General features: G+C 40.1%; 1 protein-coding gene, 1 non-coding gene and 1 pseudogene across 2 annotated transcripts in view; 2 read left to right on the top strand and 1 right to left on the bottom strand.

Annotated features, from left to right (window-relative positions):
* The first annotated feature begins 301 nt into the window (after positions 1-301).
* The window catches only part of ZNF81 (zinc finger protein 81), a 39,288-nt gene continuing 15,580 nt past the window's right edge, over positions 302-24,009 (top strand). The window contains exons 1-2 of the mRNA XM_024580085.3: positions 302-392; positions 5,364-5,607. Of these exons, the coding sequence (XP_024435853.2) occupies positions 5,536-5,607 (72 nt within the window). The 5' untranslated portion in view covers positions 302-392; positions 5,364-5,535. The remainder of the gene's footprint in view (positions 393-5,363; positions 5,608-24,009) is intronic.
* On the bottom strand, positions 16,029-16,163 carry LOC112322541 (small nucleolar RNA SNORA48). Its single transcript, XR_002976653.1, has one exon. It is a non-coding gene; the product is annotated as a small nucleolar RNA SNORA48 (small nucleolar RNA).
* Positions 16,291-16,452, top strand: LOC112322524 (U4 spliceosomal RNA; annotated as a pseudogene).

The following is a 24,009-nucleotide window of genomic DNA, read 5'->3' as shown; positions in this document are numbered from 1 at the left end:
GCTCCCCGCCACCTGCGAGACAGATTCACTGCTCGGCTCTCTTTGACTTTAGAGGCTTCTTTATCCTCAGTACGGAACAGACACTCCTCCAACATGGTGTACCCCACAAAGAAGGGCGACCTGGACACGGCCATGTTTCCCACCGCTGCTGAGGGGCACCGAATGCCCCAAAGCACTGACTGCATAACATTTCCAGCTTGACTCTCGGATGACAGCAGCTTCAAATGTGCTTTTGCGCATGTGCAGCTCCTTTTCTGCGATGCCCCAAATCCCGAGAAGGGGCGGTGCTAGGGATAGTGACCGGAAGCGGCTGTGGTTCTCACTAGTTGTTGTCGGGAGGATCTTAGTGCTTTTCGCCGGAGGCGTTTCGCGGTGGTGAGGCCCTGGGGAGGGTGAGTGTTGGGGAATTTTGTGTGGTCAGTGATGGACTCGATTGTCTAACTGTAGTTGGGTGGTTAGCTCATTATTTTTCATTATTTTCTCATCTCATATCGATATTAAGGTCTTAAAGTTCGCTCAAACCCACAAGGTTTGGTGCATTGTGTTGTAAGTATTTTCTAAGAGTTGATAATTTTTCTTTTGCCCGTGAGTTATTTAGAAGTGCATTTTCAGTTTCCAAAAGTTTATCAATTTAATAGTTTTCTAACCTTAAAAAATGCAGTCCAAAAAATGCCTATGTGAAGCTCATTCCTTGAAATATGAGGGGATGCATGGCCTACTACATGGTGAATTTTTATAAATATTCCATATATAGCTTGACAATAATATTTAATTATTTAGCTGTCAGTTGTGTTGTACAAGATTTGTACACTTTTTTGTCTGCTTCTTCTGTTCCTTGGAGAGGAAAGAGAAATTTTCTCCTGTGATGCTGATTTGTCCATTCCTCCTTCCTGCTGTCCATGATCCATTTGAGTTATGTTTCGTATGAAGTGTGAGACTTAGATTGAGGTTCATTTATTTGAATGTCCAATTACTCCAGCACCATTTATTGAAAAGACTATCCTTCCTCTGTTTATATGTTTTGCGCCTTTGTCAAAAATAAATTTGACATATTTGTGTAGGGCTATTTCAAGGTTCTCTATCATGAATAGATGTGTTGAATTTTGTCTTACTGTATGAATTTATATGGTATCATGATTTTTTATCTTTAGCCTGTTAATATGGAGGAGTACAGCGATTGAGTTTTGAATATTGAACCAGCCTTACATTCCTGGAATAACCTCACCTGATTATGGTGTATAATTCTGTGTACGTATTGCAGGAATTGATTAGCTGATACTTTTTTGAGGATTTTTGCATCTAAGTTCATGAGAAATGTTGGCCTACAGTTTTTCTTTTTTATACTGTCTTTGTCTGGTTTTAGTATTAGGGTATCATAGAATGAGTTGGGAAGTGTTCCCTTCTATTTTCTGAAAGAGATTGTGTAGAACTATGCTAAATGTTTGGTATAATTCTCCAGTGAAACCATCTGGGCCTGGACATTTTCTTTTGGGAGATTTTTGATTGTCTTCAATTTCTGTAGAAGTTATATTACTATTCAGATTACCTAGTTAATATCTTTTCAGAGTATTTAATAGTTGGTGAATTGTGTGAGTTTGTGTTTTGTGAGGAATTGGACCACTTCATCCAAGTTGTTTAGTTAATGTGCATGAAGTTGTGTGTGGTATTCCTTTTCCTTTGAATGGCTGCAGGAGCTGTACTTATATCTCCTCATTTCTGATATTGGTAATTTGTATCTTCTTTTTATCTTTGTCAATCTTGCTAGTGGATTACCAGTTTTATCAAAGTTTTTGAAGAACCAGCTTTGGCTTTCATTGATTTTCTCTATTGTTTACTGTTTCCAATTTGATTGATTTTTGCTCTTATGTTTATTACTTCTTTCCCTCTGCTTGCTTTGAGTTTACTATGCTCTTTTTCTAGTTTCTTGAGGTAGGAGCTTAGATTATTGATTTAAGACATTTATTTTCTAATAAAACATTTAAATTTATAAATTTTTCTTTCAACACTGCTTTATCTACATCCCACAAATTTCATTTATATTTTCATTTTCATTCATTACTTTTTAATTTCCTTTGAACCTTCCTCTTTGATCCATGGATTATATAGAAATGTATTGTTTAATTCCCAAGTGTTTGGAGACTTTCCTGTTATCTTTTTGCTATTGATTTCTAGTCCAATATTATTATAATCAAAGAACATATGTTTTAAGATTTCCATTTGTTGAAGTTTGTTTTATAACCCTGGATATGGTATGTGTTGGAGATTGTTGCATGGGTGCTTTAAGAGAACATGTATCTATTAGTATTTAGCTGGAGTAAGGTGGGTATGTTCAATTAGTCCACACTTTTCTTGGTCCTTTGATTAAGGAAAGTAGGCTTTTCTTATAACTTTTTTTGTCGGTGGCTGTTGACAGTTTTGACTTACAGGCTTCTCCAGTGATATATGGGATAGGAAATAAAACATATAGAACTCACCATTGTGATGTTCCCCCAGCCCAGAGGTCTATGGGCTGTCCGCTTTTCATTTCTACCTTTCAGTCTTTGTATTTGTTGTATTATCATTTTTGTTCTGGTCTCTTGTGCATTCATTGTTGTCTTCTATGTTTCTCCTCTATTAACTTTGTTAATTTATATTTTGCTAGGGAAGCACCTGTTTCACATCAATATTAAAATATGTTGCTATGCATTTATACATAGTATCCACAATAACTACTTTGAACCACTGCCATATTTGGGAAAGATTTTTCCTCTCTCATTGTATATATGTAATATTTAAACTTTTCTCCTTTATCTGGTCTGCTAGTGGGTTATCTTATGATGTTGAATCTCAAAGATTCAAGTCTTTGTCTGATTTAAACTCCCTATTACTATATTTTATTTCTTTAAGATGTTATTTTTATTAAGTACTACTTTCTTTTTTCAGAAATTTAATTTTTTTTTTACTTCTAATGTTTTAGGTTGAACACATAGCTCTTTTTAATATTTATTTTATATTAAAAATAAAGCCATTTAAAGCTGTAAATTTCACCGTCTATACAACTTTGGTGTGTTCCATGACTTCTGGTAAAGATTGTGTATTTTCTGTATTGATTTCCCACTTTAGTCCTGGGTTATCTAGGAAAGTTTATTTTCTTTTAAAACAGACTTATTTAGCCCTAGCTGGGTGGCTCAGTTGATTGGAGCAACCAAAAAGGGTTCAATCCCTGGTCAGAGCACCACACCCAGGTTGCCTGTTTGATCCCCAGATGGCCTGAGAATGGGAGGCAACTGAGTATGGGAGGCAACTGATTGATGTTTTTCTTTCACATTGATGTTTCTACCTCTCCCCCTCCACTTCCTCTCTCTCTAAAAATAAATAAACATAACCTCAGGTGAGGATTAAAAAAACAGACTTACTTAGATATATTACAATACCATCAAATTCACCCATTTAAAGTATACAATTCAATGGTTTTAAGTACATTCACAGAATTGTGCAGTCATCCAAACTTCCAGCCAAGATGGAGGCATAAGTAGATACACTTTGCCTCCTCACACAACCAAAAGAAGGACAACAACAAATTTAAATACAAAAAATAACCACAACTGGCACAAAATCAAACGATATGAAGTCCGACACTCAAGGAGTTAAAGAATAAACACTCATTCAGAGTGGTAGGAGGGGTGGAGATGGGCAGCTGGGACGGAGAGGACATGCAGCAAGGTGGCAGATGGTGGACCTGGCGGTCTGACCTTTGCATGTGGATAAACTGGAAGGAACAGCTGGGGAGCGAAACAGACCATGCAACCCAGGGTTCCAGTGCAGGGAAATAAAGCCTCAAACCTCTGGCTGTAAAAACCTGGGGGGGTTTGGTGGTGGGAGGAACTTCCAGGTTCAGTAGACAGAAGTATTCAAAGTCATGAAAGGCAAGGACCTACATCCCAAATTACTCTATCCAGCAAAGCTTTCATTTAGAATAGAAGGGCAGATAAAGTGTTTCCCAGATAAGGTCAAGTTAAAGGAGTTCATCATCACCAAGCCCTTATTATATGAAATGTTGAAGGAACTTATCTTAGAAAAAAAGAAGATCAGAACTATGAACACTAAAATGACAACAAACTCACAACTATTAACAGCTGAATCTAAAAAAAAAAAAATTAAGCAAACAGCTGTAACAGGAACAGAATCACAGAAATGGCAATCACAGGGAGGCTTATCAGTGAGGAGTGGGGAGAATGGGGGAAAAGGTACAGGGAATAAGAAGCATAAATGGTAGGTAGAAAATAGACAGGGGGAGGTTAAGAATCGTATAGGAAATGGAGAAGCAAAAGAACTTATATGTATGACCCATGGACATGAACTAACGGGGGGGGAATTTTTTATTTTATTTTTTTTTAATCTTTATTGTATTTTTTCCATTACCATTTAGTCCTGTTATACCACCCTCCACACTCCTATTTTTTTTTTATTTTACTCCTTACTTATTTTACCTCCTTGTTTTCTCTTCATCCCATCTCTTACTTTTGTTGTCTTAATGAAGTTCCTCTTTGAGTTTACATGGATATTTTCCCTTTCCTAAAAAGAATGACTAAATCTGTAGTGCCTCTAGAATGACAGAGACACCCTCTCCTCCTTCAACAGGAGAAACAATTTTACCTTTGGATATTAAAATTGGACAATTTTAGTCCCTCCCAGGCTATTAATATTTTCCTTGTGACTTGTCTCTTGTAGTTTAAGAAATTTTAGTTAACATTTTTATTCCAGATCACTGTCATGTTTTCAACATCTATTAAACAGAACCACATTTATTTTGAGTCTACCACATATATAGTAAGTACTGTGTGGTATAGTATGGAGAATGTGAACGTTGAAGTCAGGCAGACTGCATTTTACTTAACATCACTAAACCTCTGTTTCTGTAGGCACAAAGTGAAACAATAATTACAGCAACACATAGATGACAGGATTGTTGTGCAAATTAAATGAGGTACCTGGTTCTGCTCATTATATAATTCCTCGTAATAACAATACTTGCTAATATGAATTAAAAGTTTACCTGAACTGATCTGGTCTGGTGCTAAGTGCCTTACAATTACATCTCATATAATTTTCACAATTCCTTGAGATTAATAGTTTTTACTCATTTTGAAAAAAATTCATATTCTTATAACTAAAATTTGGCAAAGCTAGAATTTAAGCCTTTATTAATTTTAGTCTAAATCTATGGTCTTGTTCATATTCCATTTTGATGAATAACTAGACTAGGTATTGACCAGACAGTGTTTACCCCACAGCATCAGTGCCTTGAACTGTACTTTGGTGCCTCCAGAAGACGTGTGTGGGGTGAATGCTGAACGACTGACCATGTGGACACTGTCTTCCAGGTTTCTTGGAGTCTCTGTGGAACCCCTGGTCCAGACCCCATATAGTGAAGTCTGAATCTTCCTTCTGGCCCCAGAAGCTGTGGTTGAGTCCACCGACCCTGCCTGACCTTAGGCTTCTTGGAAAAGCTGAGTTGTGAGCAAGAGAGCCTGAGGGCTGAGGCCCAAAGTAGACATGCCAGCCAACCAGAGCTCTCCCCAGTGGTCCTTGGCTTTGACTACAGGAGGAAGAGACAACTCCTGTGAGGTAAGGAGAAGGAAGAAGTGCCAAGGGGCAGAAATTCATTCAGAAGATAGTGTCTTATTATTTTAATATGTATGACTTTTAAAAATCAGGCAGCATAATCAGGATTTTTATTGGTAATTTATTTCTCTTGAATTTCCTTCTCCTGTCCATTGCTTATTTATTTTAAAGAGTTTTTTTTAAAAAATGTTAAGGTTAATAACCAATTATCATTGTCATATATTTTTGTGAATATTTTTACCACTTTGTAATTAAAATTAGTTTTTAGTTTTATTTACAAATGGTAAAAGGTCAAGTAGTTCTCTAAGACTTCTTTAAAAATGACTCTTCCCACCCTGGCTGGTGTGTCTCAGTAGATTGGGTGCTGGCCTGCAAACCAAAGGGTCACTGGGTCGATTCCCAGTCAGGGCACATGCCTGGGTTGTGGGCCAGGTGCCCAGTAGGGTGTGTATGAGAGGCAACCACACATTGATATTTTTCTCCCTTTCTTTCTCCCTCCCTTCCCCTCTATCTAAAAATAAATAAACAAAAAAATCTTTAAAAAAATTTTTTTTAAATGAGTCTTCCCTGCTTTGTTTCCTCCCAGATTCCAGCTCCCTAGAGGGAAGCACTCTTAATTTTTTAACAGACGTTAATATTTAGTTTTGGACATTATCTATTGACTTTCCATGATAGGAGGTAGAGATATAGCCTTTCTATATACCTCCACTCACATACATATTTGCCTATAAATATTATTGTTTTCATCAGATCCACCGTCAATGTTTATTACTGTGAATATATGTAGTTGAGTCATGTGGTATCCATGCTGTGGTTACTATTTCCATACAACTTTTTCTTTTCCATGCAATTAAGTTTTCTGGTTTTATTCATTTCTTTGCTTTTTATATACATATCAATAATTCAACTCCAAATTATTCCCAGTTATTTAAGTCTCTCTGTATATTCAAACATACTAGATAATAATCATAGTGACAATAATTGTAAATACTCATATAATGTTTACTATGTGCCCAGCACTATTATATACACACAATATATACTAACTCATCTTCATAACAACCTCAAGGAGTGGGTACCATTATTGTTCTCATTTTATAGAGAGGGAAATTAGGGCATAGAGAAAAACTAACTACTAGCCCAAGTTCACACAGCTAGTAGTACGTGAGGCTGTTCTCAAATCTGGGCATCAATACAATGTCTTCTCTTTGAAGAAATCTTTCCTGGAACTTGTTGACTTGCTGAAGGCTGGTCTGGTTGCTCTCAGCTTGACACACAACTATTATCTTGGTCTCTTCCCTTTGCCATCCCCCAGGAAATCCTTTTCACCTCTGTCTTATCATACACACCCTTTCCTGGGGATCCTATATTTTTCTTCCTTTTTTACTGGATCCACTATCTTCTTCTTTCTTGGTTTACCCACCTCATTTTGTGGGAGCACATCCTCTAGTCTGTTCTTGAAAATGGGTACATGACAGGTGGATTTTGCATGTCTGAAAATGTCATGCAAAAATTATTTATTTAATATATATAATTATATAAATAAAAAAGTAATAAATGCCTTGGTATTAAATTTATTTAACTCTGACACTAAATTTATCTTTTCAGGCGGATATAGAGTTATAGGTTGGAAATCATTTTTGTGCAGATTTTTAAAAGGCTGTTTCCAGTCCAGTCCTTGTCTATCCACACATACATTTTCTCTGCTTTTTTTTCTTTTTTTTTTTTAGCATTTTTTATTTATTGTTGTTCATTTACAGCTGTCCTGCCTTTTTCCCCATTGCTCATCCCTACCCCACCCCTCCTCACTCCCACAGTCAGTCCCTGCATTGTCCATGTCCCTGAGTCCTCTATTCATATTCCTTTGTTTGCCCCTTCACCTTCTTTCCCCCATTATCCCCCTCATCCTTCTCCTCTGCTCCCTATCCGTTTGTTCTTTATTTCCAAGTCTTTGGCTCTATTTTGCTCATTTGTTTGTTTTGTTAATTAGGTTCCACTTATAGGTGAGATCATATGGTATTTGTGTTTTCACCACCTGGCTTATTTCACTTAGCATAATGCTCTCCAGTTCCATCCATGCTGTCATGAAGGGTAGGAGTTCTTTCTTTCTGCTGCGTAGTATTCCATTGTGTAAATGTACCACAGTTTTTGGATCCACTCATTTACTGATGGGCACTTAGGCTGTTTCCAGCACTTGGCTATTGTAAATTGTGCTTCTATGAGCATTGGGGTGCATAGGTTCTTTTGAATTGGTGATTCAGGATTCTTAGGGTATAGTCCCAGCAGTGGGATCAAACTGTTCTTATTTGATTGTTGAGCCTCCTCTTTTTAGTCTTTGTTCTACTTATTTTCATTTCTTTCTCCTTGCCATCCTTTCTAATAATTTTTTTAAAAACTTTATCTTCCAGATCTCCTTTTGTGTTTCTCATTAATGCTGTTATATATTTTTATTTTAAATAGCTCTTTTTATTTTCAGAATATTCACTTTTAATAGCATGCTATTTTTGTTTGATGCATGCATCTTACCACTCTAAAATATTAGTAAATTTTTTAATTTAATTTTTTGAGTAACAATATAGACACATGTCTCAAAATTGAAACTACATAAAATTTTAAAATATAAAAATCTACATAGTCTAAGTTCTCTTACCCATCTTTCTGCTATCTGCTCACATATATCTAATACATATAAGCAGGTTAGTTTTCTCTGCATGGTTAGGGTTTCTTTATGCAAATAAAAGCAGCTGAGAACACATTCTTACTTTGTCCTTTTTACTTCACAAAAGGTGGCCTAATAAACACATTTTATCAGTTTTTGTTAGTTTTAAGTATTTTAGTGAAATATGAATTATAAACAATGTCGCAGTGAACACAAACTTTTGTTCATTCTTCTCACGTACATGTGTATACACCTCTCTTAACTACATATGTAGGGGTGGAGTTAATTGGTCATAGATTAAGCCTATTTTTAATGGTTTTATTGTGAAATATAACATACATACAGAAAAGTGTACAAAAAACATTTACAGCTCAGTGACTTTTCGTTATGTCAGTCTAGAAAGTGTCCACAGTCAGCATTTTAGAATCTCCCTACTCCCAAAATAATTACTATCCTGACATTTATGATAATCACTTCCATTAAGAAGAAAATTACAAGCCACAGAGTATAAGAGATAGACAACAGAGTACTTATAGGCAGAATATATCAAGAACAATAAAACAGTAAGGAAAAGCAGGCTACACAGCAGTCAGAGGACTTATTTGAACAGATACATAACAAAAGAAGATGCCAAATTGCTCATAAGCACCAGAGATGGTGCCCAATCTCATTAGTCCTCAGGGAAATGCGAACTGTAAACCACAATGCAATACCACTACACTTCCACAAGAATGGCTAAAATTAAGATGACCATTGATGACAAGCGGTAACAAGAATGAGGTGCCATATCAGCTGCTCATAGGCTCATATCAGCACACCTAGCTGCTGATATGGGATGATATATACATGCTACTGGTGGGAGTGTAATTGGCACAGTCTCTTTGGGAAACATCTTAGCCTTCTTCATCAAAGCATATGTAGACCATATGAGGAAACAATTCCCCTAGGAAAATACCAACAGAAATCCTTGGCTGATGTACTGGACACATGCATAAATGCTCACTGTATTGTTAGCTAGACCTGTGGAGAATCATCTCCCAACAATATCTACCCTTCATTATCTTGCCTTCTGCCAATTTTCCCTTGAGTGTACTACTCTGTCAGCCACTTTGATTGATATGACTGACAGAGGTGAGGGCAAAAATTATTCAGTTTGTCTTGTGCAGCACTGAATTAATCAACAGGACTCCAAATGGCAGAATGAGGGCCAATCAACAGTATTTTGCTCAACCATGACATCCAGGGTTCTGGATTCAGTCAGGTGAACAAATCCTTTAAAGCCATCAAGGTTTACCTTACAAAGCCAGGTGCTTTTCTACCTAAGTTTCTATATTGACCTTTCCGCTTGGCGTGAGACATTACTCCAGGTACAGCAGGATATATTAGCAGTTGCACAGATTCTGCCTTGGCCCAAAGGGGAAAGTTCAACTTCTGGAACAACACTGGACAGTAAGCTGGGCTTGACTCAGAATGCCTTCCAGGGCCAAGATGGTATGTTGATCACCTCAGATAAAATCAGGGACAAATGTCTTACCACCTTTGTCTAATTGGATGATTCCTATCATGAGAATAATTGCCCTGGAGGTGTACATAAGTAACAAGCCATTTACCCTTCTAGGAAGCTCGTAGTAGCAACCAAGTAGGTAGCCTCCTTTTGGAGAGATCCCCAGAATCATTTAAGGGCTACCTGAACCACCGGTCACCACCTTGAACACTTGCAGGTCACATATGACCACCCTTAAGGTCCAGATCATGATATTTTTGGGAGGAAGGCAAGTTAATGCTAGTGCCCCCAGAAGAAAGTATTGTTTACAATTGGTGGGACCCCCTAAGTAGGGCCTCCAGCAGTCAGGAGACATAGGTTGAAAATGCCTCCACTGTGGCCTCTCAGCTAGCTGATAGTCTCTTACTGTTAAAGACAAAACTGAACAAGAAGGGAAATTGATTTTATTCAAGCTATTGTAATCGAGAGAGCATCCCACACGTGAAGATCAGAGCATCTCATCCAGTGATTTTGCCCTTTACTTTCATAATGAGGATTAGTCAAGTTGTGGCAGGGAGATTTACAGGTGGAATTGTTTCTACATTCAGGGGAAGTCTCTGTCAGCTGAAAAGGAAATGTTTATCTCTGTGTCCAAACTTCTAATCTCAGTTAATTATTCATGAGACAGCGAGGAGTTGGAGGGTCTGGGTCTGGCCTTTGAGCAAGTTTGATAAAAGGAGAAATGTCTGTGTTTAGCCTTGTCAGAGGTAAACCCTGGAAGTCTTGTGGGGGTTCATGGAAAGAGTGGACAGCAAATCTTGTCTAAGTCATAAGGGGAAAGGTGTTATTTGTGGTAAGTCATTTCTAAGAGCATAAAAGGGTGAGGGAATTTCTTAACTGTCACTGTTTTTAGGGCTCAGGTGAAGTTCAGCATTGTCAAGGGTCCTCAGTTCTGTTTGTAAACTTGAGTCTAGTTCTTGTTATTGGAGAGACAGCCTAAAGGTGTTCATTCCCACCTGTCCTGTATGTCCATGCTACCAGCTGCATGGCATTCTTCTGTCACATAGAATGACTGAGCAACAGCCAGCGGAAATGGTTCGAGGGGAGGAGACATTTGGACGTATGTTTTTTGTGTGTGATGCAGGAGCTGGGGCCCTCCCTGATGTTTCTGATAGACTTCTTAGCAAGCTTAAGTGGAATGGTGATAACATTGTGGTTGCAGGTATTAGCAGACCTGACAGTCAGGTAAATTTAAGGCACTTGCAGCAGTTGGGGGAAATGTACCACGGCATTTTCCTTTGTGAGGAATGCTCCAAGGGTGGTTCTGAAAGACAAGAATTGTTAATACCCCTCCCTTTCCTGTACCTCCTGGGGTGTAAGGTGTTTCTTCTTCAGTTTCTGTGTTGTTGCTCACCCTCTACTGACACTAAATCATTATGGTTCATTCTAGTAGCTATAAATTCACTCCCCCCACTTATCTCCTCCTAGTTTCCTGACCTTTCATTTCAATCACTCAGATGCAACAGGAACACAAGCATATTTATAAATTTACAGAGATCTGCTATGTTCTACCCTTTGGCCCATGTGGGTTATTGAAGAGGAACACAGTAAGCAGTGTACTTAACCAAGTGGTCATTATTTTATGATCTAGGACAGTGTCAAGCCAACCAGTGAATGCAGGTGACTGAATCAGAATTAAATTTAAATCTCCTAGCAGCCTCCCTTCCAGCTGGTTTGCCACCCATAGGGTTAGCAATCAGACTAATCTGGGGTTGCTCTTAGGTGAAAGGAAGAAGATTGATTATACCCAAGAATATTCAAGACAGGATCCCAAATTATCATATAACCCCTAACAGCTTTTGTTCTGATCATTACCTAGGGAGCGGCTGAAAGGAGATGATTCACCTGTCGGGACAGCCACATTCATTGACTAAACTGCCTTACTAGAGAGCATATATGGAGCAGGAGGAAGTGAGGGAGGTAGAGTCTGAAATCCTTTGGAGTTTCTTTTTCTGAAAATTCTCACCTGAGGACATGTTTTTCATTGTTTTTAGAGAGAGGGGAAGGGGGAGAGAGAAATGTTGATGTGAGAGAGAAACATTGATTGGTTGCCTCCCTTATGCACCCATACCAAGGATTGTACACACTTGGACTAGATCAAACCTGCAAACTAGGTATGTGCCCTGACTGAGAATCGAACCCGCAATCTTTTGGTTATGGGATGACACTCTAACGAACTGAGGGCTAACCAACTGAGCCACACTGGCCAAGGCTTGAGTTTCCTTTTGAGGAGGCCATTCCAATGCTCAGCAATATCAGATGCCAGTGGGTGGTAGGGAGTGTGGAAAGTCCATCAAATACCTTGACTAACAGCCCATTGTTACATGGCTTTTGCAATAAAAGATGTTCCATTTTTAGGCTGCAAATAGTCTAGAAAGCTGAAAACCTGACACAGGTTAATTCTAAGGGCCACAATTGTGTGGATGAAGTGGGATAAGCAGACTGAAACAGAAATGTTTTGACCTGAAAAAGTATCTGTTGATGCAACATCAGTAAAAACTCTGAGACGGGGCTTGAGGTGTGATACATTCAGTTGGCCAGGAGCAGGTGGGGCCACCCTTTGTGCTATGTGCCCTTCATCATCACAAGTCATGTTTTGGAAGGAGTCACAAATTTGGTATACAGTGGTAGCTTCTGTATCAGAAATGCAGTATTGTCATTTGTGACCAGTCTGTTATGATGGATGCATTGCCATGCCCAATGTGATGATGGATGCAGAAAGCAGTGGCAGTAATCTGGTCAGTGAAGGCACAATCAGCAGCTTGATTCCAGTCACTGTCATCAAAGAATGGACCCTTACCATGGGCATCTACATGGGTGATCAAGACCATTCAATTAGTAGCTGTGATTTGTTTCCACAGTCTGTGATATCAAAGAGGGCTGTTCAAGCTCTCAATGTACAGTCTTCCACATGGGAGCCTGAACAGCTGGACATTGACAATAGCTCAATAATAAATAAATGTAAAAGGGAATATTATCTAGAGTTATGAGAATAGCCTTCAGTTCTGCCTGCTGACTGGAGTGCTCACATCCATTCTTAGTTCTGCTGAGGTGGAACAGTCATGCAGCCCAGTTGAAATCATTAGAGTCCAGCTTAGCCAAACCATTAGTGGATCAAGTCCAGGCATTGGGGGAGCTTCTGTGAATTGAGGGACCTATTAAGCTCAGCATCCTTGGTCTGGTTGGCAGAGTGGGAAATAAATTTTTCCCCAAGGAGATAGCTGTCCCATTTTTATGTAAAGCCAGTATGCTGCTGGAACCAGGCCAGCTGTGGTCTTGAATATACTCTTTCCTTTTGACAAGTTAAGCTTGTTGGGCCCTTCCCACCTCATTAGTCATTGAGTCTGAATTGACCTACCCCAAAATGAGAATCTCAGGCTAGAGAGGTGCAAGGCCATCACGGCTCAGGTGTTCACTTTTGACAAAGACCCAGTAGCAAGCTAATAGCTGCTTTTCATAAGGAGTATAGGTGGTAGCTGTGTAAGGAAGATGACAAGGTCAAAACCCCAAGGGGCTATTCTGAAAAAAGGCTGCCTACCTTTGCTAGGACCTCAATAGGTAAAATCATCAATTACACAGACTGGTGGCTCAACAGGGCCATTTAGGCTTTTCGGACCCTAAACATAGGAAGCCAAGAATGTGCTACAGCTTGCTGGACAGCATCCTGCACTGCCTGTTAGTTTGTGTCCCATTCAAAGGACACTGGTTTGCAGTTGAGGATCAAGTAGAATGCCCAGGTGAGGCACATACAGTCTCCCATACCTAGAGAGTTCAGTATGGTGCTGGGCTTCCTTTTTGCTATGGGGTTCAACAAGATAGAAGTTTTTCCTTGACTGCAAGGAAGATAGAGCATTGTGAATCTATTCAGAGGTCCCAGGCATTTTATTTGGTGATCTAGCCCCTGAATTCTGTCAGGGTTTACCAGCCATCTCTGATGGCAAAGGCTTGATAATATCACAGGAAGAGCCATTGAGACTGAGGCTTCTGACTGGCTGACCAAGAGGACTTCATCTAGATAGTGAAGAGTTTGGATAGCAGAGGGTAGAGACTATCACCCTAAAGCCTGACCCACTCACTGGTGTGAAACACCAAAGTACTCTCATTACTCCTGGAACAGCACTGCGAATGTGTATTGAAGGCCTTGCCACATGAATGCAGCTTGGGCTTAGTTCTTGGTGTCAAGAACTGGAAATAGTATGAGATTTTACTCTACTTGGAAGCTAAGAGGTGGGCTCACCACAGTTCCAAGTATGTTGACAGAAGTCATGAGACTCCTGAGTCAGTGATGAAAGACTTTATTACTCAGAGAAAAAGAAAACTGTAGCTAGAGTAGCTTGGTTGCATGTTAAGGGAAAACAAAATTAAACTTTCCTGCAAACCCAGGAAATCCTCTCCACAAATGTAGAATAGAAAGAAACCCATTTTGTTATTAAATAAGCATTAAACCAGACTGCAATGCACATCACAAACAATTGGCTAAGGAGATTGCAAAGACAGAAATCTTACCCTTTTGCATAGCTGAGCAAATAACAGTCCATCACATGGCATGTTCTCAGGATAAATGATAACTTGTCCTCATGCAAGAGGACTTGACAGTGTTGTTTCCCCAGCATTCTTTCATAGTTCACCATAGGTTCACCTGGTATGTGGAGTGGCCATCTGTGCTAGTTAATTGGCTTTACCCAAAGGCAAAATCAAACTTCTCTTGTCTCTATGACAAGCAAGTGGTTACAGCTTAGAGACAGGCACCCAGCCCAAGCTCCCAAGGTGACAGGTAGATAGGGGCTCTATTGTCCTTGATGTCTGTATTTCAAAGAGATGGCTTCCAGACCTTTAAGAAAAAAAATTCCTGGGTTGTAATGCTGACAAAAGGTTTATTTAGCCTTTTAAAAGATACATATATCTATCAAAAGGGCAGAAGAAGGATTTACAAATACCAGTATTCTCTAGGAAATGCTCTAAGAAAGGAAAGGAGGTTTCTTTGCCTTTTGGCAGCAGGGAAAATTCCTTTCTTTCTATCCTGAACAACAGGGGAAATAAATTGACTTCTGCTGGATTCCATATGCTCTGGTATCCTCAAAATGGAAATTATGTGTATTAACAGAACCTTTACCATTACCTGAGAATCGGCTTTTTGAAAAGAGGAAAACTTCAAGCCATCCCAACTGCATACACACCATGATTAGACAAAACCTACCTTCTGCAAGGCATGGGGAGAATGGGGGGAAAGGTACAGGGCATAAGAAGTATAAATGGTGGGTACAAAATAGACAGAGGGAGGTTAAGAATAGTATGGGAAATGGAGAAGCCAAAGAACTTACATGTGGGACCCATGGACATGGGACTTAGTTCCCAGGAACTAAGGTGGTGGAATGCTGGTGGGTGGGGGGTTACAAAGTGGAAGGGAATAAAAGGGAGAAAAAAAAAGGCACAACTGAATAGCATAATCAATAAGATATATATATATTTTTAAAAGCTAGAGTGAACTAAGGACTGTATGACTGCTTTGCCCCTGGCTGATATAAGAGCAACAGTACCAATCAAGTGTCTCTCCTTGCCCATTGATTGCCAGGGGGTTTGTCCTTAAAGCAGCCACCAAACTTGCTCAGCCAACCTGGCTCCACCCAGCAGCCTTCCCATTTGACTTAGGAAATGGGTGGAAAAAGTAATGCTTATTGTGTTTGGGTAGATACCTCAGTTCTCCCAAGGTCGTGGTGGTTGGGGAGCAGAATGTGATTTTTGTATTGTACTCATTATTTCTAAAGCAGTCTTTCAGGGGAGGATAAATAAGCTACGTTCTCACCTCCTGTGCCAGGTCTTTTGTGAGTGCCAGGACCAGTGCGTGGGTGACCTTTAGATCCAATTTGACCTGTTGTAGAATTGATATGGCAAAAGTGGCCATTTTTCTATCCCAGATTGGGCTTGAGTGATCACATCATAACCTGTACAAATCAGGAGAAAATCTTGATATGGTAGAGGGCATACAGTTTGAGATCATGGAACATTCAAGGCATTGCAAAATGAGAACACTAAGTACCCAATAGAGCTACGTGCCAGGCATAAAGTGCTTCACAGACATACTCTGCCACAAAGATAGTACCCCAATGGGAACAGATCTGGAAGCCAGATCTGGTTATTAACTCATTTAATAGTGCATAGATAGTAATAGATAGATAGATAATAGTAATAGGCTAGAAATACAGATGTAAAAAGCAAGTATGAGCATGTTTCCAGGGCATGAACCAGGTACAGACACAGACCAAAAGCCAAGTGGGGTAAACAAGGAGTTACTTTATCTCTGGCTGATAAGGGACAAGCACCACCAAACCTGGTACAACTCTACCCAGGTTAGGGACAGTCTAATTCTTTTATAACTGATTTTGTTACCTCTCAACAAAGAGCTCTCAACAAAGGATATTGTTTTACACATGGTCATAGCTTATGCTTTTGGAAAGTATTTTTTATCAATTCAATATCTTGAATTAGCTTTGTGCTGTAGCAGTATTGTAGCCAATGAAGTTTATCTGAGGCACGATTATTGCTATTGAAAACTTTTCAATATCTTGAATTAAACCAGTATCATTATTCTGCAGGGCCCAAAGTAATGAATTGATTTGTTTCAGTTTGGGGTACTTGTCCAGTGCAATGGGAGACTGCCACTCTCTCTCATACTCCTTTTCTTTCTGAAGGCACATAGTAACCAAATCAGGTGCCTTTTCTCTAGGAAGTGCCACAGGTACTCCACACAGAGTACAGAATACGGTAGCCTTTATTTTGCACAGCAAATTTGCAAGCAGATTTCTACCTAGTATGTTTACAGGAGAAAGTAAGAAAACATGTTCTTCATTAGAGGACCTATCTTTATAGGAACCATGGAAGAAAAGGAACAAGTAGAAAGCTGACATGAAATGTCAACAACCTGCATTGACCTACCACTAGATGAAAAAGGACAAAATTTTGAGGAAATTGCAGAATAAGTAGCACCAGTATTTACTAGAAAAGGCAAGCATAGGTTAGGCTGAGGGAAAGTTATTGAAACTTGTGGTTCACCAGTTTGCACCTCCAAGATTCCCTCCCTCTGTTGATTTTGAGCCATTTGCCTATTATTCCCCAGCTGAGGGTTTTGTCCTGGGCCTTCCTGAATCCCTTGCTCCTACAGTATCTGTGTCTCCTGGTCTTTTTACCAGCCCTCTTCCAATGTATTGGCTTCTTGAATAATGACCTACAGCCTTCCCATCTACCTTGGCTCCCTTTATATGTTGTCCAGAGTAGGTGCTATTCCCTTAGAAAATAGTCATAACTGAGCAGCCAACACAGTGGTTTTTAATTGCTTCCTTTCTCCATCTTTCTCTAGATTGCCCCAAACCTGAGCAGCTGCTGCTAAGATTTGAGTAATAGTCTGTCCTAGGCTGACACAATATGGATACCAGAGAGTGATTTTGATCTGTCCCTCCATCCATGCTGGTAAATTTTGAGAAGGTCTCAACAAACTGCTGATGGAAATTAACAGGGAACTCACTGGTGTTCTGGGTACACTGCTTCAGTTTCTCCCAACTCACTTTTGGCAGAAAGGATTCAAATATGGCCATCTGCAGCCCCTCTCAGTGGGTCCCTAAAGCCCTTAGTTCTTCCATGGTTGTCTGGGGCAGCAGATAGTCTTTTGGCTATGAAACGCCTGATGCAGTGGATCATCTTCCAGTCCTGATGTGTCTGCTCTATCAAACAAGCAAAGCCTGCTTGTTGCAGAATTCTGTGCAGCAACCAGTGCACATCCCATGAAACCATACCGCCAAGTACTTGTGCAAACTTCTGTGAGTCTTCCCTGGGCACAGGAAAAGAAACCCTTAAGTGAGTAATATTAGTGGGGTTGAAGGGCGTGTACATTTTTGCTGTTTCAATTCCCCACCCCCCAACCCCAGGGAGGTCTGGGTAGCTTCTCAATGGCATCAGCTTTATGAGCCATGTGGTTAGGAAGGGCTGGCTGTCTCTTCATTGAGTAAAGAAACACATAGAATTAGCCCTGGCTGGTGTAGCTCAGTGGATTGAGTGCCAGCCTTCAAACCAAAGGATCGCTGGGTCAATTCCAAGTCAGGGCACATGCCTGGGTTGCAGGCCAGGTCCCCAGTTGGGGGCACTCGAGAGGCAACCACACATTGATGTTTCCCTTTCTTTCCACTTCCCTCCCCTCTCTAAAAATAAATAAATAAAATATTTAATTAAAATAGATGGCATTTAGGTTTCCTTTTCCACGTTGGTACTTTTCAAGCTAGCACCCTGTTTTGTTTTTCATTTCCAAGTGATGACTACAACTACTTTCCATTCTGTCACCTTCATATAGGATCACAGACTCTTACCCAAGTTCTCAATTATTCTCTGATAGTGTTGCTTTACAATCTCTGCTTTCTTAGTTATGTGATGATGTGGATGAGAAGGGGACTCTTGAAGATAGAATCTAGGCTAAGTAGGAAATTGAGTCAGAGTGTGGGGGTAAAAAAATAATCTTTCTTCCCACCTACTAAGTTCTTCTAGCTGGGCTAATAATCAAATTATCATGAGACAGATTAACAGCAGAAAATGTTTAACATTTATTATGGACTTGCATGTGGGGGTGCCATAAAAATATTAGACCCAAGGAGACATTGGGCAGTTGAGGCTTATGTGCCATTTTGGACTAAGGAGAGTGAGGCAGGGTCTGGTATTTGTTTAAGTCTTTTTGGCGTGATCTTTCCAGAGACTACTGCATGCAGTTATAACCATATTCATGTATATGTACAAATAAAGAATGCTGCTTTTTGGTTGTTCTTTACATAAATTAGATCACACTAATTCTTGTTCTGCAACTTGCATTTGTCACTTACCAGCCCAACTGGGAGATTTTTTCTTTTTTAATTTAAATTATATTTTATTGACTGGCTAGTATGACTCAGTGGATTGAGTGCTATCCTGCAAACCAAAGTGTCCTCTGTGCTTACCTGGAGTCATTTTGAGGCTGGAAGGGATACAAGTGTTTCAATGGAAGGGGAGCAATGGGAGTGGGGACAGCAGAGAAAGGAGGAGGGTTTATTAAAAGAGAAAGTGACTTAATCCTCCCATTTCACCTTCCATTTTCCTCAATCTTTCTGAATAATTTTAAACTTTCTTCTTAGAATGATATTCATCCCATGAACACAGGTAATTCATTTCCTGGGCATAAAATCCTTCTAAAACCCACCACACATAAGTTAATTCACTCAAATCAAAAACATCTTCCTCAGGCCACTGTAAGACTGTATTTCATTCCAAATGTTATAGAGAGAGACTGTACAGGGTGGGGCAAAAGTATATTTACAGTTGTTCATATAGAAAATAATACAATAATTAATAGATAGCAATACAAGCATAAACTCTGTGTTTTGCCTACTCAAAACTGTAAACTTATTTTTGCCCCACCCTGTATATTAGCCCTTTATGAGACAGACCTGCAGGCAACATTCTTGGCTTCCCATATTTTACCACCATCACAGCTAATGGTGATCCTGATGGATTTTAGGTCTTGTCTAACACATGCTTACTCAAGAATAAAATCTGGAATTTGGAGAGCATGGTTCATTTGGTTAGTATTTGGAAAGAGCACAGAGCTAGGAGGGAGGCATTTTATACTTCACTGGTCCTTAGCTGGTCTGCTCAGTTGAGAACTTTCAGACCATCCCATCCTCATCAGCAGATTGTTGGGGAAAATTTTTTTTAAATTTCCTAACAACTCAGGAAATTGTGTCTACTAATGTAAAAAAGAAAAGAAAAGAATTTTATTACTGAGTATTAAACCAAACCGTGATTTGCATCATGGGCCATCTGCTAAGGAGATTGCAAAGATAAAAAAGATACATCACCCTTTTATGTAGCTGAGTAGATAAAGCCCGTCACATACATGTTCTCAAGATAAATGATAACTTCTCCTCATGCAAGAGGACTTAAGTGTTGTTTTTCTTGGCATTCTTTCATAGTTCACCCTAGGTTCACCTGGTATGTGGAGTGGCCATCTGTGCTAGTTAATTGGCTTTATCCAAAGGCAAAATCTAACTTCTGTCTCTATGACAAGCAGGTAGTTTAAAGCTTGGAGCCAGGCACCTAGACTAAGCTCCCAGGGTGACAAGTAGATAGGGACTCTATTGTCCTTGATGTTTGTATTTCAAAGAGATGGCTCCCAGGCTGTAATTCTGACAAAAGGTTTATTTATCTTTTCAAAAGATTAACATACATATCAAATGGTCAGAAGAAAGATATACAAATACCAGTTTTCTCAAGGAAATGCTCTAAGAAAAGGGAAGGGGTGGAGAAAGGTCTTTTCCCCTTTGGCCACAGGGAAAATTCCATTTCAAAAAACCAAAAACCTTTGACTATAGCTTCCGTAAGCCCCAGTTCCCACAGAGGCGGCTCAGATAATCCTTGACAGCAGCCAGTCTGTGCAGTGAGTTGCATTACGGGAAATGAACACTGAACCTGAGGAACCTGTTGGTTAATAGCAGCTGGGAAGCCAGCCTCAAAGTTGCTTGCTGCCAATGCAAACCTGTGAAACCCAGGGAAAGGGCATTCCCTTGCTTTCTTGTCATACCCAGCAAGATGTGCGGGAGCACAAGAGATCCATGGAAGTGTCTGCCAACTCCACTGGGATAAAAAAAGAAAAAAGAAAGAAAACCCAGGCAACATCCAACCCAGCATCCCATGTGACATCGTCAATCTTTGCAATGTGTTACAGTCACAATGGCTGGAACGGCCAGGGCCAGCCAGAGTGACAGCAGAATTCCATTTGCAGTAATCTCCAGTGACTGCAGCCCATGCTGGACTATTTCACTGGCCATACAAGGCTATTGTATTGACACATTATATAATTACACCTGCTGCCTTTTAGTCTTAATCAAGGCTGTGACTTCCCTTTGTCCTCTGAGAATTCTCTGTTGTTCCTGTTAGACCACCTGGGAGAAGACACGGAGATGGGTTGGGAAGTGATTTGCATGCCCTGCTACCATCTCTCCACATACGTCAGTCATGAAACAGGAGAACCTCCTTTGCATTTTATTAGCATTCATACAACAAGCATTTAAAACACCATACCAGTGACACATTCAGCCATGGAAGCTGCAATGACAGTACATTGTATTGGCCCAACCCCTGCCCTCCAAAGGTGGCCTAGGTGCTTTTCCTCATTAATCCCTGCTGAAACCCTATCACCTGAACTTGGCTGCTGCCTCACCTCCTTGAGATCTGGTAGGATGGGCACTCATTAGGCACCTGTATCCAATATTGCCTTAAAAGTCAGAGGTTCTCCATTCCCTGAAGTTCTCCAGCATACTCAGAGGGTGTATGTATGGCCTTCAGTCCCTCTTGGGAACAGGGAACCCTCTGTCCCACCCCTAATCATTTCTTCAAAGCAGTTGATTTCAAGGTAGATGGGGAGGAAGGGATGAGGCATGGAGTTGAGAGGGTGGCTCCATTCCAGCAAGGAAACCTTTACATTGGTTTTTGGTTTTGAACAATATGGCCAGCTGCTCAGGGTTCAACCAATGAACATCTCATGTTTTCAGTATGCCCAGAACTCTGTATCAGGCGTCAGGGTTCTCATGAATGATGCCATCTATTTCAACTTTAGGGATGCCTCAATTCTGCAGTCACAGCCACATTGCTCTCCAGTCATGCCCATTGGCTAACTCAGGCTTTGCAGCACAGTAGCAACTTTTTCTTTTTAAGATGTCCACTTAAATTTGGAGAGATTGAGCAAAAAGGAAAAAAGAAAAAAATTCAGACAAGAAAAAAAATCATACAGAATATATTTTCTGACCATTATGGAATTAAATTAGAAATGAGCAATAAAAAGGCATCAAAAGAAAATGGCCACCCTGAGTGGTGTGGCTGAGTGGGTTGGGCATCATCCCACAAACCAAAAGGTCACCAGTTCGATTCCCAGTCAGGCCACATTCAGGACAGGTCCCTGGTTGGGGGCGTGGGAGAAGCAACCAATGAGTTTCTCTCCCTTTCTTTCTCCCTTCCTTTCCCTCTCTCTAAAAAATAAATAAATACAATATTTTTTTTAAAATGGCGATATTTTTTAAAGTAAATGAAAGCAACAGTAGAGGGAACTATGTGAAGTGGGTTTTTATTTTTTTTATATTTTATTTTATTTTTAAGTATATTTTATTGATTATATTATTACAGTTGTCCCAATTTTGCCCATTTGCCCCCTCTTCCTGGTACCCCTCTTCCCTCCACCAATCCCCCCTTTAGTTCATGTCCATGGGTCGTGCACATAAGTTCTTTGGCTTCTACCTTTCCTATACTATTCTTAACATCCCCCTGTCTATTTTGTACCTACCAATTGTGCTTTTTAACCCCTGCACCTTTTCCCCCATTCTCCTTCTCCCTTCCAGCTGGTAAACCTTCATGTGATCTCCATTTCTATGACTCTGTTCCTGTTCTAGTTGTTTGCTTAGTTTGTTTTTGTTTTTGTTTAGGTTTAGGTTTAGGTTCAGTTGTTGATAGTTGTGAGTTTGTTGTCAGTTTACTGTTCATAGTTTTGATCTTTTTTTTTTTTTTTAAATAAGTCCCTTTAACATTTCATGGAATAATGGCTTGATGATGATGAACTCCTTTAGCTTTACCTTGTCCGGGAAGTTCTGTGTCTGTCCTTCCATTCCACACAATAGCTTTGCTGGATAGAGGAATCTTCGGTGGAGGTCCGTGCCTTACATGACTTTGAATATTTCTTGCCAGTCCCTTCCTTTTTTTTAAAAAAAGATTTTATTTATTAATCTTTAGACAGAGGGGAAGGAAGGGAAAAAGAAAGGGAGAGAAACATCAGTGTGTGGTTGCCTCTTGTGTGCCCCCTACTGGGAACCTGGCCCGCAACCCAGGCATGTGCCCTGACTGGGAATTGAACCAGCCACCCTTTGGTTTGCAGGCCAGCACTCAGTCCCTGAGCCACACTAGCCAAGGCATTGCCAGTCCCTTCTTGCCTACAAAGTTTCTTTTGGGAAATCAGCTGATAGCCTTATGGGTACTCCTTTGTAGGTAACTCTCTTCTTTCCTCTTGTTGCTTTTAAGATTCTCTCTTTATCTTTAACCTTTGTCATTTTAATTATGATGTGTCTTGGTGTGGTCCTCTTTGGGTCCAACTTGTTTGGGACTCTCTGTGCTTCCCAGACTTGTATGTCTGTTTCCTTCACCAAATTAGGGAAGTTTTCTTTCACTATTTTTTCAGATCAGTTTTCAATTTCTTGCTCTTCCTTTTCTCCTTCTGGCATCCATGTGATTTCAGATGTTGGCATGTTTGTAGGTGTCCCAGAGTCGTCTTATACTATCTTCATTTTTTTTGAATTCTTACTTATTCTTTCTGTTCTGATTGAATGATTATTTCTTCCTTATGTCCCAAATAGTTGATTTGAATCCCAGCTTCCTTCCCCTTACTGTTGGTTCCCTGTAGAATCTACAGTATAGATTTTTCTTTATTTCACTTACTGTAACCTTCATTTCTTCTATTATGTTGTTGCCATACTCAATGAGTTCTTTGAGCATCCTGATCACCAGTGTTTTGAACTCTACATCTGATAGGTTGGCTTTCTCCATTTTGTTTAGTTCTTTTTCTGGCGTTTTGTTCTGTTCTTCCATTTGGTTCATATTTCTTAGTCTCCTCAATTTGGCAGCCTCCCTGTATTTGTTTCTGTGTATTAGGTAGAGCTGCTTTGACTCAATGTAAAAGGCACCTGTAAATTGTGTGGGGCGGAGCCTTAGGTAATCGACAGGGTGGAGCAACTCACTTCATTGCTTTGTGGCTCTGTGTTGGGGGAGGGCTCGGAGAAGGAACTGTGCCGCTGCCTGGCTTCTTGGGGTGTGCCTAGCACTCACCCCGTTCCCAGTCATTTCACTCACTCCTCTTATGTGACTTTTGCTCTTCCAGCTTTGGCCCTAGTGTTGAATCCCAGAGTGGGTTGATTTGCATACATTTTAAGACCATGCAGGCCCTTTAAGTAAGGTTTACTGAAAATCCAGCAGTTTCTTCCACCACCCCCACTGGTTTTTACAGCCAGAAGTTATGGGGATTTATCTTCCCGGCCCTGGAGCCCTGGCTGTGCAATCTGGCCTGGGGCTGGGAGCACTCATTCCCAAAGTATCCTTCCCAATTTTTATTCACCACATGTGAATGTGGGACTGCCTATGCCCATTCTGCCCCCAT

Source organism: Desmodus rotundus, chromosome X (genome assembly GCF_022682495.2).
Source record: "Desmodus rotundus isolate HL8 chromosome X, HLdesRot8A.1, whole genome shotgun sequence".
Lineage (NCBI taxonomy): Eukaryota > Metazoa > Chordata > Mammalia > Chiroptera > Phyllostomidae > Desmodus > Desmodus rotundus.
This window is presented reverse-complemented; position numbering and strand designations above follow the sequence as displayed.